At 36.9% G+C, this 18,936-nt stretch overlaps 3 protein-coding genes across 3 annotated transcripts; 1 reads left to right on the top strand and 2 right to left on the bottom strand.

Moving 5' to 3' along the window:
* Positions 1-1,890: 1,890 nt before the first annotated feature.
* LOC142347297 (putative transporter svop-1) lies at positions 1,891-4,663 on the bottom strand. Its single transcript, XM_075398924.1, has 2 exons — positions 3,886-4,663; positions 1,891-2,938 (listed from the first exon to the last, which is right to left on the bottom strand). Exons 1-2 carry the CDS (start codon positions 4,424-4,426, stop codon positions 1,908-1,910), a joined length of 1,572 nt encoding a protein of 523 aa, XP_075255039.1. The 5' UTR covers positions 4,427-4,663; the 3' UTR covers positions 1,891-1,907.
* Positions 4,664-6,236: 1,573 nt separating this feature from the next.
* On the top strand, positions 6,237-8,660 carry LOC142347281 (uncharacterized). Its single transcript, XM_075398923.1, has 3 exons — positions 6,237-6,658; positions 6,913-7,107; positions 7,747-8,660. The coding sequence occupies exons 1-3, from the start codon at positions 6,487-6,489 to the stop codon at positions 8,481-8,483; spliced, it is 1,104 nt and encodes a 367-aa protein (XP_075255038.1). The 5' UTR covers positions 6,237-6,486; the 3' UTR covers positions 8,484-8,660.
* Positions 8,661-13,606: 4,946 nt separating this feature from the next.
* On the bottom strand, positions 13,607-18,646 carry LOC142347265 (uncharacterized). Its single transcript, XM_075398922.1, has 2 exons — positions 18,310-18,646; positions 13,607-14,659 (listed from the first exon to the last, which is right to left on the bottom strand). Exons 1-2 carry the CDS (start codon positions 18,627-18,629, stop codon positions 14,650-14,652), a joined length of 330 nt encoding a protein of 109 aa, XP_075255037.1. The 5' UTR covers positions 18,630-18,646; the 3' UTR covers positions 13,607-14,649.
* Positions 18,647-18,936: the final 290 nt, after the last annotated feature.

Genomic DNA, 18,936 nt, shown 5'->3' with positions numbered 1-18,936 from the left:
TTGATAAATTTTGTGAAGAAAATCTAGCATTTCTTGGTAATATGTATCAAGTTTCACTGCCCAGGTTTAGGTCCAGACCCAAATTGAACTATGATCAGACTATGCAGACTGAAATGACCTCTGATCAGATTTTCCAGACCAAAGTTACCTCTGATCAGACCTTCCAGACCAAAATGATCTCTGATCAGACTTTCCAGACTAAAATGTCCTCTGATCAGACCTAACCCAGACCACTGTCCAGACTATAGTGCGCTTATGATCAGACCCAAATTCAGACCATTGTCCAGATTATAAACAGACTATGATCAGACCATCTTCAGACCATGGTCCAGACTAAATTTCAGACCCTAGCCCAAACCTTAATCATACTATGATCAGACTCAAGTGCGCTCAAAATAGTCTGATCAGAGAAAGATTTTAATTATGAACAAATCTCTTAATTTTGTATTCATTTCAAAAAAACTGGTGTTTGCAGTATTAAAATCATCTAAGGAAAAGCCAATTCTGAAAATATTGCTAATGAAAACGAAACCTAACTGTTGAGAAAAAAATTTTATTTACCATACCCCTTAGTTCATATTTCGGACTCAATGGATGAACTTAGACAGCTTTCCACAAGAAACGTCGTGGTCTTTAGTTAATCAAAATTTCCTCTTGAGGGGACTGGCATTTGCTATCAGCTGGACTCCTTGTTTCTGATCAGAGCCATCGGACTTTTGATGAGTCTCTTATCGGAACGCTACTTTATTGTTGCCTCTTGGCAGAGCCAACATCCCTCAATAAAAAAAATTTAAAAAATAATGCACTCGAAATCAGACATTCCAGACCGAATTGACCTCTGATCAGACCGAACCCAGACCATGGTCCAGACTATAAAGACTGTGATCAGACCTTCCAGACCGAATTGACCTCTGATCAGACCGAAACCAGACCATGGTGCAGACTAAAAAGACTGTGATCAGACCTTCTAGAACGAATTGACCTCTGATCAGACCGAACCCAGACCATGGTCCAGACTATAAAGACTGTGATCAGACCTTCCAGACCGAATTGACCTCTGATCAGACCGAAACCAGACCATGGTCCAGACTAAAAAGACTGTGATCAGACCTTCTAGAACGAATTGACCTCTGATCAGACCGAACCCAGACCATGGTCCAGACTATAAAGACTGTGATCAGACCTTCCAGACCGAATTGACCTCTGATCAGACCGAAACCAGACCATGGTCCAGACTAAAAAGACTGTGATGAGACCTTCTAGAGCGAATTGACCTCTGATCAGGCCGAACCCAGACCATGGTCCAGACTATAAAGACTGTGATCAGACCTTCCAGACCGAATTGACCTCTGATCAGACCGAAACCAGACCATGGTCCAGACTAAAAAGACTGTGATCAGACCTTCTAGAACGAATTGACCTCTGATCAGACCGAACCCAGACCATGGCCCAGACTAAAAAGACCATGATCAGACCGTCCAGACCGAATTGACCTCTGATCAGACCGAAATCAGACCATGGTCCAGACTATTGTGCGCTCGAACCGCTTTCCAGACCCTGTAATTTCTGTCTGGGAACACAGGGGTGTGCGCTCGATTGGGTCTGATCATAGCTCAATTTGGGTCTGGACCAAAACCTAGGTAGGTAGTTTAAATTAAAAGCAGTTGATCCGAGGTCTCTGATTCTCTGACCAGACTCAATTCGATTCCGCTCGCATACTCCTCTGATCAGACTATCCTATTTTCTTGAGATCACCAAAACCATGCAATTTTGAGCGCAGAATACACGGGTGTGCGCTCGAGTCAGCCTGATTAGAGGTCAATTCGGAGTGGGACCTAAGCCTGTGCAGTTTCGGACCGTTTTTTTTGACAGCTTAGAATAAATTGAGCATAACTAATAACTGAGTTTCAATTGACAACTAGTTTTCTTGGTATTAGCAGAGCGCCAATAAAACCCAAAGTCATAAATGCAAGATTGACTGATGTGAAATAATATTGCGACCATTTTGCTAAATGTTGGGTCAAATAGGGTGTAGCTGGAAGAGTCAGGTACATTATGAAGTTCGCCAATCCGAAGAGGGTAGCCCGCACCTTAGTGGGAAGAATTCCCGACAACCCAATCAACTGGATCAGACTTGCAGCCGTAATTGCGATATTCTCGATTGTTATAATCACAAGAGCCAATATCAATTGCGGACAAAAATAAAGGAATAAGGTTGTGATCCAACTGACACCGTACGCGGCTAAGTTTGTATTTCTTACGCTGACCTCGCAAAGTAATAAGGGTATTATTAATAATATGGATAGGAATTCAATAGTGCTTGACATTAGCAATTTTAAATAGTCTTCAGTTTTCAAATAATGACGGTCATTTTCTCCGCTGTATTCACAGTAGCTTCCATCTCCTCCTTGCTTGAATATGAACTCAGTTTTCACAAAAGAGGTTCCGAGAAGAGCAAACTTAGCAGCCAAACCCATTGCCAGAAAGCAAAGAAATCCTCGGAGAATAGCTCGGTCAAGCATAGTTTCGATGACATAATCCCAAAATGAGAAATCTTCTGTTTTCGATGAAGGTTTTACGTCACCAATCTCCACCGTATCAACAAGAGCAAACGTTTCAGGTAGTTGTTTCTCATTCCTGGCGGCAATTTTGCGTAAAACCCGTTTAGATTCCGTGATTTTTCCTTGATTCATTAGGAACCTCGGACTCTCGTCCAGGAAAAGTGCAGCCAATGGAATGAAAATGACAAATGGGATCAGAAGAAGGAGTAGAAAACAGCGCCAGGAGCCATCTTCATTGTCCAGTAAGGGAAGAGCGAGTGCAATGGGCAGGATTTTACCCGACACAGTCCCGATTCCGCAGCAAATGATGTATGCGATGCGTCGGTGCTCTGGGGCCAGAAATTCTTGGTACAGTGGGAACAATAGTCCTAGTGTACCTAAAGTTCATTAAAAAACTGGTGATATTTAGCTCAAATGAGAGAAAATAATCTCTGTAATTCTCCCATCCGATATGATTAAAATGCATTAAACTTTTTAAGTGTAATACAGAAAACTTGAATTGTATTAGAATTATACCTCAAAATTGCAATATGTTCCTCCGACTTAAGTGACAGATTCTGAAGCATATAAATTAAAAATACAAGTTTCAATTTTTTTTAATTTACAAAAAACTTTAAGTCCAGTGAGTTACGTTGAAAGCTATTTCGTGCAACTTATTGATTCTGAGGCGATCAATTCAATAGGGAAATTATCGGGAACTACTTCATTATCCAAAAAACAAACTTTCTATCTATAGTTTCTACCTTAAAACAAACAGTTGGTTGCCTAATTTACAAATCGACTAAATAAGCTTGCCTTCGCTATCTGAAAAATGAGACGAAAAAGAAAATATTGATAGTTTTTTCATTTTTAAAGAAAAAATTATTTTTAAAAATAGCAAGATTCTTTGCTGAACAAACACAATAATACAAACTCTTTTGAAATAAATCATTTATACGAATAAATTGATACCATAAAACGGTAAATGTAACATATTGTGGGCTGTTTAACGTAAGATATAATAAATAATTATTAAGATGAACATCAAAAAACGTAACTGTTTGTCATTACCAAGGTCGAATTGTCAAGCATTCGTACATTCAAATCTTTAAGGCCTGAGAGCGATGCAAAAGACTATTGCTTTCCGGAATGTCGTATTTTTGATAGACTGAAATCAGGTCAGTAATTACTCGATTTTGTTGCTTATATGTTTGAATCCCCAGAAACTAATTTGGTGCTAAAATGAAGCTAAAATAAAGCTACGCTTTACAGAAATAAACGAATATTATTTCTAAGCATATCTGTTACCTCCTCCCGTTATATATATATTAGGACTGTGATTTACCTCCTGCTAAAGAATACATAATCCTGAATGCAATCAACCAGGAGATACTCGGAGCTGCGGCCGACATTATTCCCCACAACAGAATCCAACAATGGGTAAAAATGAGAGCTGGCTTCCTACCAACCCTGTCCGCCACCACTCCCCAAAATGGGTACCCGATTGCAAACCCGAAAAACGAGGCGGACGCCAGAAGTGATTCCATTTTGGGTGTCAGTCCCATTTCGGCATACAATCGAGTTGACAAAATTGGCATCAGCATAATTTCTCCAATTTCCCCAAAAGGTACAAAAAATGTGATTGCTATCAAAATGATCTGAGATCTTCCAAAACCAATTGCACCTATCACCTCTGCCACTGTGTACGATCCGTTCTCTTCGAGAACTTTTTCAGGTCTGTTATCTAAATTTTCGTCTGATTGTCGTTTTTCTGTTTCGATTTGGCCAGGTGTGCGAGGTTCCTTTATATCAACAGATCCATACTGTGTGGAATCGGAGGCCGAGTCTAAAAGACGCTGGTCGTCAACCTCCTTTTTCCGGTTCATACGTAAATTTTCATGAACAGTTACCTAATTAAAAGTCCAAATGAATAAATTCTAACGTTGTGAGATGTTTTCGAAAAGTACAGCACAAATAACAAATAAAACGCTTGATTTGTAAAACAGTACTTCATATATTTGTTTATTAATTCCTCCTAAAATTTTTCTTTGATTAAAAGCTTTCATTTATTCAATTCTAACGCATTTGCGTGCGTTTTTATTAGCCAGGATCTTATTCTTGTTGTATTGAGCTAATGCTTCAAATACGTGACCTCTGATTAACAACTTGATACTAGTTCAATCATACAGCAGCCAAGCAAAAGTTGATTGAAGTTCGTGCTTCAATGTGATTTGAACTTTAAGGAGTTGCTTTTACTCTGAACTTCTGGGCCGTGGTCATTTTGGTAGCAATGTAAAATATCAATTTATATCTTTTTAAAACGGCTCTCTATCGTATTCAAGAGAATAAAAACACGATCTTATTTGGATTTCAAAAGATTGTTGAATTAATTTAAATTCTGACACGAATACAGTACCGACGTGTTTTGATTGAGGTTCAGGATATAAACCAATTTAGGGAACAAAGATCTCAAAAACGAGCTCAGAAATGAGTATATCGGCCAACAAAAAATTAGCTGACACTTCCGGTACCAAACAACGCACACCAAAATTGAAACATATTTTAACTCACGTGGGTCACCAAAGCACACAACGTACAAAATAGGCGATTTTAATCAAACCGAGCAATAGCTGTAATCTAAACACTCACTTGTCAGATTTGAACAGCGTTATTCTATATTATATGTCAAATCTTCACAGATGCATCATGCATCTCAATAGGCGATGGATGGTCACAACCAGCGCGCTATTATGCCAACCCACCTACTCTTCGGAACTGCTATTCTCAACTTTGACCGGCAATTTTATACATTTTTATACACCTGTATTTAACAGTAATAACCATTTTTTGTCCGTTAAGAGTCATGAAATTCAACATTTCTAAACCAAATCATCTATTTCACTTTATTTCAATAAATGGTTTATTTCCAAATCATTTATTCTCAGCAATAAGCGTTCGCCGAGCTATTTTTTGGACCGGTCTCTTTCGAGGTTTATTTTAATGAATGATGTGTCAATTTTCTATGGCTTCTAAGTTTTTTACTTGATTTTGAGTATTTCCTTCTCAGTTTCGCTACCGTACCCATGTAATTCCAGACTGATCAGGGGAACTATTAAATCGATATTTCATGTCTCGTGAGACCCGAAAACTTGACTATCATTTGCATCTGCGCAATTCAACAATAATCTATGCTAAATGTAGCCATTAATACTATTTGGCATTCCAAATGATAATGCTCTTGAAAAGACTAGTTTGTGCCGAAGCAACGTTGGCTTTTATTATTATTACAAACACAGTTCACTCAAAAAGTTAGATTTCAAACCGCACTATGTACGAGTCACAAGCATTGGTGTGTGCTCCTAAATTCGGATAAGACTCTGCCTTTGAAACGGAACAGTTGACACTGACATCGGTTTCATTTCTTTGATTGCTAAATAAGATGCTTTGATTAATCGTAAATTGGCTGTTTAACTCTTTCGCCTTTTAATATAAAAATTTATGTATTCTTTAATAAGTTTGACTATCTTTAATTAATACCGACTTACCGTCAATAAGATGCTGATTAATTATTAGGCAAAAAGTAACTTTTTGATAAACTCTTTGATTAATCCCTTGCTATTATCAATATTGGGACAATTAACAGGGTTTGTAATCAACTGATTAAAAGCGTATTGCTAATCAAAGTAGCTCCGATTAAATTACAAAGCACAGATGAACAGTTTAATAGAACAATAATCCTCAATTTTTGGAGTGATTATAGGAGCCTCAATTAAGCGCAGAGCTATAAAAACAGAGCAGCCTCGAACTTCAAATTATTTTAAAAACTAAAGCTCTATTAAAAACAGTGGTTTCAGTTCTTTTTGAAATTCGGTGAACAGAAAATAACCATTGGCAAGTGGGAACCTCATTTCATTTCGCTTCTGTATCGTTATTCACATATCAGAAAATGAACAAATTCATTGTTTCAACTAGTACGCCATTCTTAAAGAGACAACGAATTTGCAAATTAGACGAAATGAAAATAAAACGAAAGCTCTTCTCCGATTCTGACTTGACCACAGGGACTGAAACGAGTACAGGTGATCAATTGGTTTCAGACATCAAACGGATTCTAGCAGGTACGACACTAAACAATACTCATATCCTTTTTCATCAATTGAAATCTAAATAAATACAATTTAATTACCCTTCTGCAAATATTGCGATAGTTTATAAGTCAAATGGTTGATTTATTTTGACCTAGATTGCAAAAACACTAACACGTAAATTGCAGCTCTCCTTCGCAAAAGTTTCGTCCTTTAAACACCAAATAAACAAATAAATTTTGAATGCGTTCAAAAATAAAATGAAGAGTTAAAAATTTGTAATTTAGAGTTGAGAGATGGTCTGAGTGTGGGTGAGATCATAGGACACTTGATCATGGATGCCAAATACTGTTCTTGGCACTCAGAAGAGCTCCTCTCCAGAGTGGGGGACACTCTCGATCATGAGATGCAGTTTGTGCCCCAGAAGTTGTTCAGACGAGGATCCGTCAAATGGACCATCAATGACCCATGTGCCAAACGAGGTTTGTATTCACTACTTCTACTTTATTCTATTCTGCTATATTACGCAATCAAATTACATTTGCCTAATTATGTAATAACGCATGACACGTTTGATTTGCCACGTTATAGCCTAAGGTTTTCCTAGTTAGGTATCTAGTTGAAAATGCTCACATTTCATTACTTCGTTATTTTTACGACAACCAATACATAGAAAAGCAAAAAAGAACTTATCCAACTGATCGAAAATTTGCATTCAATTTATCAGATTCTGTTGCGATCACAGCAGTTGCAAAATTTACCAAACAAATTTCACACCCGCTGTAATTCTAGGGTTATTTTGGGATTAGAGTACAAAGTTCTGCCAACTCAGCACCGTCATTTAACTTCAACTCAGCAAAACTGGCCGAAGTTAAGCAGCTGTAGCAATCGCAACACGTTGCTTATAGACATTAATTACCACACGCTTCTATTGACCGACCTCTCGAAGATATCCAACAGCTCGGCTTCACCTTTCAGTTCTATAACGTCGTAGTAGATAGAATCCACCAAAAAAACACTTTACATAGAACTTGTATACTGCACCTGTATAACTATTAATTTTTGTACATCGATTCTATCATTTTAGAAGAAAGTGCTATTTGTTTTTTTTTATGTTTCAGCAAAATCTGATTCCGAAGTAGCAAATATCACTTCACAAATTGCAACGCCTAGCTTCACTCCAATCAAGCATCTGAAGTCGATAAGCGACGCTTTCGACGACATTCAACTGTTGACCACTACAGAGGATGACCAGACACCAGGACTTTCATCTTTCACCACAAATTTCACAGCAATCTGCCCAACCATTCACGAGGAGCCGCAGTTGACCAATCTTGACGAGAGCGACTTCACAACCGATTCTTCACTATCAGGTCAAAACATTTCTACACCTTTGAGCGTCAGCAACCACAGCAATGACGTCATTTCAGAGACGCCAGGAAGAGTAGGAGGCGATTTCATTTTTGATTCATTTCATAAAATGAGCAACGTTAAACACCAACATTATTGGTCGAGCTCCAGCCCAATTACATCTTCAAATAACGACATTCAATTGACCAATCAAAAGGCACGACATAATACCTATGCGTTAAACTCAACACAGAATACCAAACTAGCGGAAATCCTCTCTGCACTGTTATCACCAATCGTGGAAGAAGACGAAAACGATGACGTGTTTTATTACAGCACAACACCCGATCGAAACGAGGGATCCGATCGCGAGGATCTAACGAGCAGAGTTCTCAGAGTGAGATCTAGCTTCCATGAGAGTGATTGTGTTTGTGCATCTTGTTGGATGTACGCCACTAGGCTATGCACACGACACACAAGTGAAACCATTTGTGAACAGTCTGCGTGAACTATTACATCAGAAGAGACCATATTTGAAGACTCAAAATTTCACTGCTTTTTGAAACAAGAACTGTACGTAGCAGCTATAGCTATTCCATAGCTTGTACATATTTACTGTAGATTTCAGAGCATTTAGAACTTCTGTGTATCATTTAGGTTCATTGAATTCACGAAATTGTTGATAGTTTCTTTTTATTAATTCTAGAGTTGTTTCGTGAAGGGTGGCCTCATATTTTGCTTTAAGTGAACACACGCGTCAATCGGCAAGCACTAATTAACAAAATTATGTGTAGCTTCGTGACGGGTTAACACGGCACCGTTTGCGTTGACGTAAAAAAAAACTCGAAAAAATAAATGACGTATAGTCATACCTAAAACCACCAAAGTATAAAAAAACACGAGGAAGAAAACATGAGCGTAGATTGTTGTTCCAACCCCTGAATTTACTTGTGCGTTAAGAACTTTGTGCTACCCTACCCTCGCTTATAGCCAATCCATATTTAGCCAAGTCAATTTTAGCCAATCCATATCTTTTACAGAGAGATACTAAAGTATCATTGAAAAGCCCTTGGGAAAATGATTTGATTGTAAAAGAGACGTACATCAACAAAAAGTCAGAATCAAGCCTTTTTTATCAAACCAAAAAATTATAATACTAAAAGCATTTATGTGGAAAGGGATTTATTACTAATATCACATCTTTTGATTTTAAGATATCAGTCGAACTTGAAAGAACAACGAACATTGTTCGCAGTCATTCCCCAAAATTAGAAACAGAAGAACAAGCAAAAAGAATATGTACAATGAAAGAAAGTAGATTCGTAAGTTCCTTAGCTCCTCTGTAAATTTTTGGAAATCTGGTCGAACAAATAAAAGGGTGTTTGTTTTTTGATCTGATGCAATCCACATACGATTCGCTCTTTCATCACTTTTTCTTGCTTCTGGTAGTTCAGAAAAAGCATAATTATAAACCAATATGCAATATTGAAGGTTTGGAAGAGCTTAAAATGAAAACAAAATTTTAAATATTTTAAAAAGATAAAAAAATGAATTTAAGATTAATTTGTTCATACGAGTAAAAAGAAAAAAGGTTCAGCAAATTAATTTAAAATAATCAAACCCGATAATTGTGAGTTATGGAAAAAGAGGCACAAACTCAATGGTCAAGTACACTAAATTCGAAACCTGAAAATCTCTTTTTGTCCACTTTTACCACAAAAAAACTCAATGGAAATCCGGGTGTTTTTTTCTGTCGATTTGTTGCTTTAAGGTCACTTAAGAGTCAGAACCAACATATGAAACTTGGTGGTCACAAAGGTAAATCTCGTTGATATTAAAAAACAGAATTTGTAAAAACAAATGGCAAATTTTTCTCTTTTTTTTTGTTTTATTACTGTGATCACAAACAAGTTAACAAACGTTTTTAAAAAAGAACTGAAGCAAACAGTGACTTTTTTGAGAAGTATAAACGTCTTAGATTTGAAGTCATCAAATGCAACTAAAGAACAACCAACTAAGGTCGGACGAAATGCTCTCAAACGACCGGCAGGTCGCTAGCTTCGGTAGTAGGCAGCTGTGAATTAGGAATGCTACCATCAGGGCGTACATTGGGGGTGACTGAGAGGATCACTCTAAGATTAAGAACACCTCCTTTCACGCCATGAAAACAGGTCTCTTCAAAAAAGTTAGTAAATCCCATAATTGGATACTAGTACGGCGTAACGCCCTAAAAGAGCTGCTAAGCCACTCAAGCCCTCCACGCTTTACCCGTTTATCCTGTTTTACATGACGCAAAATTAAAAGCGTTAGAGGGAAAATTGTTCAAGCAAAAATTCGCATAAAAAGCATAAAGACCAAAGGACTATTATAATTGCTACAAAGCTTCTCTCCTTAAAATCTACAAATCGCGGATTATAGGTTGACGCTGCTTTTCTATATACCGTATAGTTCATAACAACACCTATAGTTGGTGGTTTAAGGGAACTTTACCCGGAAATTTTTAAGAAATTGTATTTTTAGAAGCAATGGATGTTTGAAATATTTCTTTTCGGAACTACAAATATTTAAGTCTTATTTCACTGTCGGTTATAATTCTTCCAAAATTGTGTGCTGCTTTTTGTTTACATTTGATGAAATTATTTGTATACACTTCCGGTTTTCATATGAAAAAGCAGTATTTTTCAATAAAATTAAGGTACCGCTATGCTTGGTAACATAAAAAATTTTTAAAAAATCTTACAGCTCCTTTCTCAATTTTTTCGATATTTTTTAAACTTTATGCCGCTATTTCATGAGTAAATATCAGAGTGAAGAATTGTTTCAATTAAATATATGGCAATGTGTTCAATCAATGGCTATGTGTTCAGTGTTTGAATATGCAGCTTTTACGTTCGATTATAAAATCTAACTTAAGCCAGGTTGGAACTTTTAACTGCTGACGCACATTAGTGATCGTCCTCACGTGAGCTTGTTATGGAAATGTGACCGAAATGTGCAAACCTTAATTAATTCCTTCTTAAAGCAGAACAACGGAATTTAATGATATGGCATCTTAATGTAGATACAGTAATTACAATTTGGACACGCAATGAAAATCAGACAATCTACAAAAGACATGCAAAGATATTCCACAAAAGCTTGATGCATTGCAAGCAATACATAAATCACGCATATCTACAGCTATGCTTTAACTTGAAAGTAACATTTAATTGACTTTAGCAGATATTAAAAAAAACCTGCTTGGTAGTCAACAGAAAAGGATAAAGAGAAGAAAAATCTATAATTAACTTAGATTGCAGCTTGACCGAATTATAAGCATGTATAGCAAGAAATTACCGCAATTTTATTCAAATTTTGATTTTTTTGTTTGTACAAAAGAGTGTAAACTAAGCAAAAAAAGGCAGCGTAAAAGTCTTGAAGATCAAATTTTACTACCAGCTCAAACTACTCACTCGTACTAAATGATGCAGTTCAGTAATCAAAATTTGTTTCAGTTGTGAAACATCCATTTTTCCCATGTTAAAAACTTTACTTTTAAAATTAGGCATCCTTAAATCGACAAATACGGACGCCAGTTAAAACCTAAAGATAATAGAAACCGAAGGAGTCAACAAATAATGCACATCAAGTAAAAAGGAAACAATCCAAAACAGAATGTCTTGGGGGAAAAACAACCACTCAGAAACGTCAGAAAAAACTTACACCATTTTGGGCACTCTGACGACGTTCACTGGTGAGAAAAGTTCAAAAAACATCAAGTCTCATTTCTCCTAGAAAAAATGAAAAAGGCTATTCAACAACCCATCTACTTTTTAGCTCTTATTAATGATACCACTTCTGTTCTTCTTCTCATTACTGATCGGCCTACATTGACCAAAATGCGGGCTGGCACATTTCCCAAACCCCTCAAATTAATTTGTGGGGTTAATAAAAAACAAAAGTTCTCGGCATGCATCAAGGTAGCCTAATTCTCAGATTAGAATTTTCGCAGTAAAGTTAATTTTGAATGAAATAGAAGAAAACGGACAAGCAGTTTCAACCAGTCTACTACATTCCGCGAGTTTTTTATATTCAAGCTTAAGAAACAATTGTGGACCCATGAGACTAACCAAACTTAAGTCTTTTAAAGATTAGAATGATGACAAACTGTCGAGAACAGCGGTTATAAGAATAGTAAAAGTTCCAAGAATTTTAAGTTCCAAAATAGTCAGGTTTGAAATACTTTAAAGCGGGCTGATATCACCTTTTCTCTAGCTTGACGTAACTTTTCTGGCCATTCTGCTTTTCCAGGGATAAATAGCTCAATTTTCCATCAGAACTTTCATCAGAAGCCAACAATCATAAATGCTGACAGGCACTTCAAGGTTCCAGGTAAAAAAAAAACAGAACAACAGTCAAAGCAACATCAGAAAAAAGGTAGTAACGCCAATTTCAGGTGTCTATTCCTCATTAGATCCAAAACAGCTGATACATCCTTGTCGAAGACTCCATCTTCTTGCATTCGACTAAGTTTCAAGCTTTAATGAATAGTTCTTCCCTTATCTTGACAAAACTTTTTGCGTCTAACTATTTCTTAACAAAAAATATAACCATCTAACATCGGGCAAATGGCTCTCAAACGACCGGCTGGCTTCAGTAGTAGCCAGCCAGGGCTTCCGGATGCAAGCATTAAGGGGGTGGTTGAGAGGAGTGGGGGCCATGGTCAAGCGACGGGGGTGGAGGGTTGGAAGGGCTGGACGCGAGGGGGGTTCAAATTGGCAGGTGGAGTAGGGTGGATGGGAGGAACTGGAGAGGCGTGGCGTGAGAGGAAGCGAGGGTGACTGAAGGAGGAAGCGAGGGTGACTGAAGGGGATTGAACGAGGAGGTCAAACTAAAGATTAAGAATCTCCGCCCCTCACCATGAAATTGTCTCCAACATTTTTGGTGAATCGCACACTTTAGAAACAAGAAAGGTTCTAAGAGAGTTGCGCAGCCACTTAAGGCCCTCCTGGTCTTACCTATTTTTGAGGACGAACAGTTAAAAAGGTCAGACAAAAAATAGGTCAAGCGTAAAATCACTTCAACAAATACCAGGACTAATATAATTGCCTCGAACTTGATTTGCAAGCAATTAAAAGCAAGAACGCTAAGAAAAATTTTGACATATCATACAGTTCAAGATTGATGTGCTCTTTAAGATTTTATAGCCGAAATTGGAGCTTGTAACAGTCTACAATTGATTTGCAGTTTACATGTTCAATCGCAACCGAAGTCTGATGAAACTTTTGTATTTCTCAAATCCTAGCCAACAACAAATTACCTAACAAAGCGTTGTAGAAAACTAGCGGGTGGAACGAAGAAGCGCTGCTTCAGATTAATTGATCTGAAGGCGTGAAGAGCCTAGTAAAGTGAACAACTCCGGTACAAAATTTAAGCCTGAATTTTTTCCTTCCTCAAAAAAGCAGGAACTTTCCATTTGACTTTTTTAGGTAGAAGTGCCACAAACTGAGCCCAGCTCCTTAAAATTGCAACTGAGAATGGAATTTACATTACTGGTTCGAAACTTGGTTCGAGGACAATTAACAAGCTGAACTCTTGAACTAACTGAATTCATGCATTGTATGGAATAATTTTGAGAAAACATTTCATAGCTTCGGTAACAAATAATTGAATTTAAGATGAAAAATTATATTTATAGAGATGTTGCAACACATCATTGAAAACAGATGACAGATTGAACGATACAAATTTATGCACAAAAGAGTTCATTTCAAGTTGTTGAGCATTCAAATGGCGAGTCTGTTTCAATTCTGCTCTGGCTAACATTAAGTCTGGTCTTCTCTCTCCGAAGTAGTGGTCTCTGACAATCTGTGACAAAGGGGAATCCTGCATGATCCACCATTTTCTTCCTCCATAGCAAGACAACACAACACTACCCAAAACCCCAATTAACTTCAACTCTCTGAATGGAGCTTTATACAATGCCGACACTGGTTTCAATATCAAAAAACCCAAGGCCAATAGCATAATCTGTGATGCAAATATTCTGTAAATAAGTTCACGTTCAGTTGCCGTGAGTCTTAGATTTTTAATCCTTGACTTTAGTTCGTCTTCAGACTTGATCTTCAATTCATCCGGGCATGACTTCATTTCATTTTGAGGAATAAATTCTGTATAAAACTGCCATTCTTCGAAGTTCTTTAATTTTCTAGCAACTAAAACGTACATAATGAACTCCGACACTGTTGAGCCATACTCATCAATAATCGAAAGTTTTTGTGAATATTGATCTTCAAAACTAAGACGGCGACACTTTTGTGAATGAAACTGTTGAACAATATGATCCGTACTTTTGAATTTCTCACAACTTTCGCGCAACAAATGTCCCACAGGCGTGTTAAGTTGGTCAATTTTACTTTGATAAAAGGGTGACACTGTTGAACTAAAAGCAACGCCGAAAATTCCTGCATGAAAAACAGATCTTCCAACCAAATTTGGGAAACACCTCGGCGTTCTCATAATGTTGAACTGCTTCAACACATAAGCAGATATCATTGGACACACTGATGCCATGGACAAGTTGACGAAGATACCTCCAGCGAATTGGCCATCTTCTTTGAAAAGTTGCAAGTTGTTTAAGATTTTGAAGTCGTCTTGCCGAAAGTTGAATACCCTTGTCAAGAAAACGTCAGTTATCATGATGTTCTGAAAAAAAATCAATGAAAAGAGCCCGTCTTTAAAAAGTATTTTTAAACTTGACCAATCTCACGTCTTTCGAAAAAATTGGTTAACAACTAAACAAATAAATTGCCGTATTAAAGATTTGTAAGAAGCTCTTGTGATTTGTAAGAAGCTGAAAAAATCCTTTTAAAATTATCTTTAGAAAAAAATATAGGACACTTAGATAAGAGAAAAAATCAAGTACGCAAAGACAATATATCGGCTTGGTTTTTGCTAAATCCCCGCAGAGGCAACATTCAAATGGCGTCAGGACGAAATACCCAATGCCAAAAAACCCCATGTACCAAAATACCCAATATACTCAATACTTTTCCTCATTCTTAAAATTATCAGAAAGACTATTTAGAATAGTAATGCCTAAGTATGATTATTTATAAAGTAATAAAGTATATTTCCGGTGTTTACGCAAGAAGTTTATTTGTAAATGCAGCTTGTAGGACTTGATATGAAACTATCACGACCAAACATCAGATAAAACTATCCACTTATTTAAGATAAACATAACCGAATAATTTCGGGCGAATTGCTCTCAAAAGACCGGCGAGCGTTCGACTTCGATAGTAGACAGTTGGGTCTTAAGGATGCTAGCATCAGTGGGTGGGCTGCGCGGAGTGGGCATTGGCGGGAGGGCTGGATGAACGGGGGGGGGGGCAAATCGCCAGGGATTAGAGGGTTGACGGGGAGTGTTGGGGTTTCAGTGGGGTTCTTCTAAAAACAGTTTTGCATAATTAGAGAATAGTAAAGCCTAAGAGAGCTGCTCAGCCACTTAATGCATGCCCTCCAGGCTTTACCTGTTTATCCCCTTTTTGAGACGTAAAGTTAAAAGGGTCAGGCAAAAAATCGGTCATCCGAAATATAATTGCCATAAACTTTGCTTGAGAGCAATTAAATGTTTGTTAGAGCAACCAATTTGTAATCCGATTATGGATAAGTGCAAAAATTGGTTATTATGGCATTACGTATTTCCGTACATTGGGTATTTTGGGATTGGATATTTCGTCATGAAACTCATTCAAATAAACTCGCGCCAACTTTTTCCTTAACTGTTGGAACATTCTGTGCCAACAAAAGACACACAGGCCCTCTTCTTATTAATGATTTTATCTTTGGCTATGATTATTTGATTATTTAAAAAAATGACTCCCGTAAATCAGGTACTTAATAGAATAAGTCTACTTAATTGAAACATAAACCGACTAATGTCGGCAGAATTGCTCTCGAGGCAATTTCATTCAGGGGCTGAAGCCTAGAAAAAAATTCTTTAAGGGCGCAAAAATTGTTTACCACGCCGGGGTTCGAAGCATGGACCTCTTAATCTTTCACCAGAAGCACTGCCCACTCGGCTATCTGGCCCGTCTTGTTGCTATGCCGCAATCGCTTTTATTTTAGCAACAAGCTTTACTTCGGAGTGAGAGCAATAAAGATCACTCAAAAATGAAGAACAAAAAAACAAAAAAGTCACCTGAAAGTCACCTGAAGTCACCCGTCTTCGGTAGATATATTACAATTGACCTACTAAAATTGGCCTCGGAAATCAACCACATTCGGGTGTTAGGCTTTTATACTATCTCGAAAGAACGAAAATGTTCGAAGAAACGTCTTCAGAAACAAACCAAAGAACTGAACAAACTAACTGAAAAAATTACCAGAAGGGTATAAAGACGAATGCGATGTCCAAGCTTTCAACAATTAGAACGAGCTACCGAAAAACTGACTAAAACGTTAATTTTTTCAAGAACCATAATTATCTTCAACACAAAAACTGTTCCTGCCAGAAAAAAAATTGAACTCACTTTATAAAAAAAGCAAAACTATTTTTTGATAACGAGATAAAGAGAGAGAATGAGAAAAAAATAGAAAAACAATTATACAAAAATGTAGACAAAAGTTAGAACATTAACATAACAATCGTCGCTGACTTTGTTTTTTCCTAGATTACAAAAAATTTGCTTGCACTGAGATATATTGTTGAGACTTTTAGAGCAAAATTATGCAGCAAAAGACAAAATGCTGAAAAGAAAAATACCCTGACTTCATCTGTTTCAAAATTAATTGCTTCTTGCTACAACTGACAGCGAACCTAAATCAAGGCTAACAAAAAACTGGCTTTTCATACAAGAAGCAAACAGAGAATTGAAAAGATAAAATAATTTCAAAAAATTATACCTAAGATTCCAGTAATTAATGTCTTAAAAACGACTATTGTGTTGCTTAAATTAAACTAACAGCCCATCTCCCAAATTAGTTAAATAGGTCATTTAGGTAAAAAAAACACATGTTTTGAAAACCTTGCAAAAAATTATAAAGTCACATTTTTTTTGGTTACCAATCATTAATACATACACCTCGAAAGGACTTTACCTCAAAAACAAACAAAAAATCAAAACAAACTATGACGGACCTTATGTAAAGCAGTTATTGTTTTGAAAAGGCAAAACAAAAAAAAACAAAAGTAGTTGTTATTTTTGGTAGTGATCGTGGTGGTGGTGATGTGTGCATGCGGCAGAGAGAAAGCGGTACATTTGGTAGTTCTATATTTTTTGTTTTGGATTTGTTTTCTAATGGTACCAGTTTTATCTTTCTAAAAATCTTAGATCTATTCTGGTATACCCCACTCCAGCTCAGAGGGCATATAACTTTCTGCCCACAGTTGCACATGCTAAAACTTATATAGTAACATGCTATATAACAATACATAAACATAAACCGACTAATGTCGGAAGAATTGCTCTCGAACGACATGCAGCTGCAAAAACATTTGACCCCTCCGGAAATCGAACCATTGACCTGCCGCTCCATATTCGCATGCACTCCCCACTCGGCTATCAGTCCCTTATTTGCGCTATGCTGCAACCGATTTTACATTAGCAACAAGCTTTACTTTGGAGTGAGAGCAATAGAGTTCACTCAAAAATGAAGAACGAGAGCGTGAAACAGTCACTTCAGAAGTCAAAGAATGTTCTAGAAAAGCGCAAAATGGTCCAGCAAAAAAATTGCATAAAAAAGACCAACACGTTTACAATAATTGCTATGAAGTTCGTAGAAGAGCAATTAAATAGTAAGAGGGGACAAAAAACACATGGGTGAGAAAAACACAGGGGGGACAAAAAAGAGGTTTGATTTTGGCTGTAGAAAGTCGGCCTGCAATAGCGTTCCTTACATTTTTTGAAAAAGTTGGAACATCTATTATGGAGTCAAATAAGCAGCATAAGACTTCTCTAGTTCACTTTCCAGTTAAACTAATTTTGAAGACCAAATTCAATTTCAGTTGAAATAATTTTGCCGTACGTAAAAGTTAATATAGTGCAAAATTGTGAAAGGCAATTCAATAAATTTTTCAATATAATTTTCATGTATTGATTGCAACCCGAGATGTATATATACTTTCACTTTAAAATTACTGGAACAGAGAAAATGGCAACACCAATGAGTTTTAGATCAAGTCATTTCTTACAATAAACGGTAGTTAATTTTTCTAATTAATTATAAGATCGACTTTAGCCTTACTGCCAGTTGATCATTATCTAAAACCATCACAGCTCTCGTGACACGGCCGCTGTCGCCAATGTGGCCGTCCACTGCAAACATGTGACAATCAAGCTATAAGAGCTCACCTTTTCGACACATTGACCTCTGCGATTTTCTTCACATATGTAGTCTGAACTATTTTGTACGCTTCAAAATATCTGTCAGAACACTTTACAAGGCACGACTCTTCGAAACGGTCTAATGAAGTACCTGGTCTAGGTATACACTTCAACCGACACTTGTTTGACAAATCGCTAAGAATGTTATCCGCATGTTGTTCCATAATGACAAGTCTATACGCCTCCAAATCATCAACATCAACGGACGAATTCCTTCCTGATGAACCCATAAAGTCTGTAGAGTGATCTGAGTCAGAATTTGTTATCATTCGTTCGGATGCGTCCATTACAAAAATGTACCAATTTATCTGAAGTATGTTTACAAATTTGAGGAGGTAGTATACTTGCGGTAATGTGTGTATACAGAATTCATTTCTAATTGATAGATTAAAATATTGAGGCGTGATTAACGATCTCATGCTGTTCACATTCACAAAAGGTTTCTTATACAAATACAACCAAACGACGTAATAAGTCCGCAAAACATTTGCGCTATCTCCACAACAGTAGACATGTAATTGGCTGACAAAAGCCTAATTAAAAAATTTCAGTTAATGAAAATAAGCATAAGAGGTCAGTATAAACAAGCCGAAA

This window comes from Convolutriloba macropyga, chromosome 1 (assembly GCF_964194025.1).
Source record: "Convolutriloba macropyga chromosome 1, txConMacr16.3, whole genome shotgun sequence".
NCBI classification, from domain to species: domain Eukaryota; kingdom Metazoa; phylum Xenacoelomorpha; order Acoela; family Convolutidae; genus Convolutriloba; species Convolutriloba macropyga.
This window is presented reverse-complemented; position numbering and strand designations above follow the sequence as displayed.

Bases quoted from the DNA above. Each gene is read 5' to 3' on its own strand.
- LOC142347297 (XM_075398924.1), bottom strand. From the start codon at position 4,426: ATGAACCGGAAAAAGGAGGTTGACGACCAGCGTCTTTTAGACTCGGCC. The intron at 2,939-3,885 runs GTAAATCACAGT...AATGAACTTTAG, and splicing joins TATGTATTCTTTAGCAGGAG to GTACACTAGGACTATTGTTC.
- LOC142347281 (XM_075398923.1), top strand. From the start codon at position 6,487: ATGAACAAATTCATTGTTTCAACTAGTACGCCATTCTTAAAGAGACAA. The intron at 6,659-6,912 runs GTACGACACTAA...TTTGTAATTTAG, and splicing joins CATCAAACGGATTCTAGCAG to AGTTGAGAGATGGTCTGAGT. The intron at 7,108-7,746 runs GTTTGTATTCAC...TTTATGTTTCAG, and splicing joins TGACCCATGTGCCAAACGAG to CAAAATCTGATTCCGAAGTA.
- LOC142347265 (XM_075398922.1), bottom strand. From the start codon at position 18,629: ATGGACGCATCCGAACGAATGATAACAAATTCTGACTCAGATCACTCT.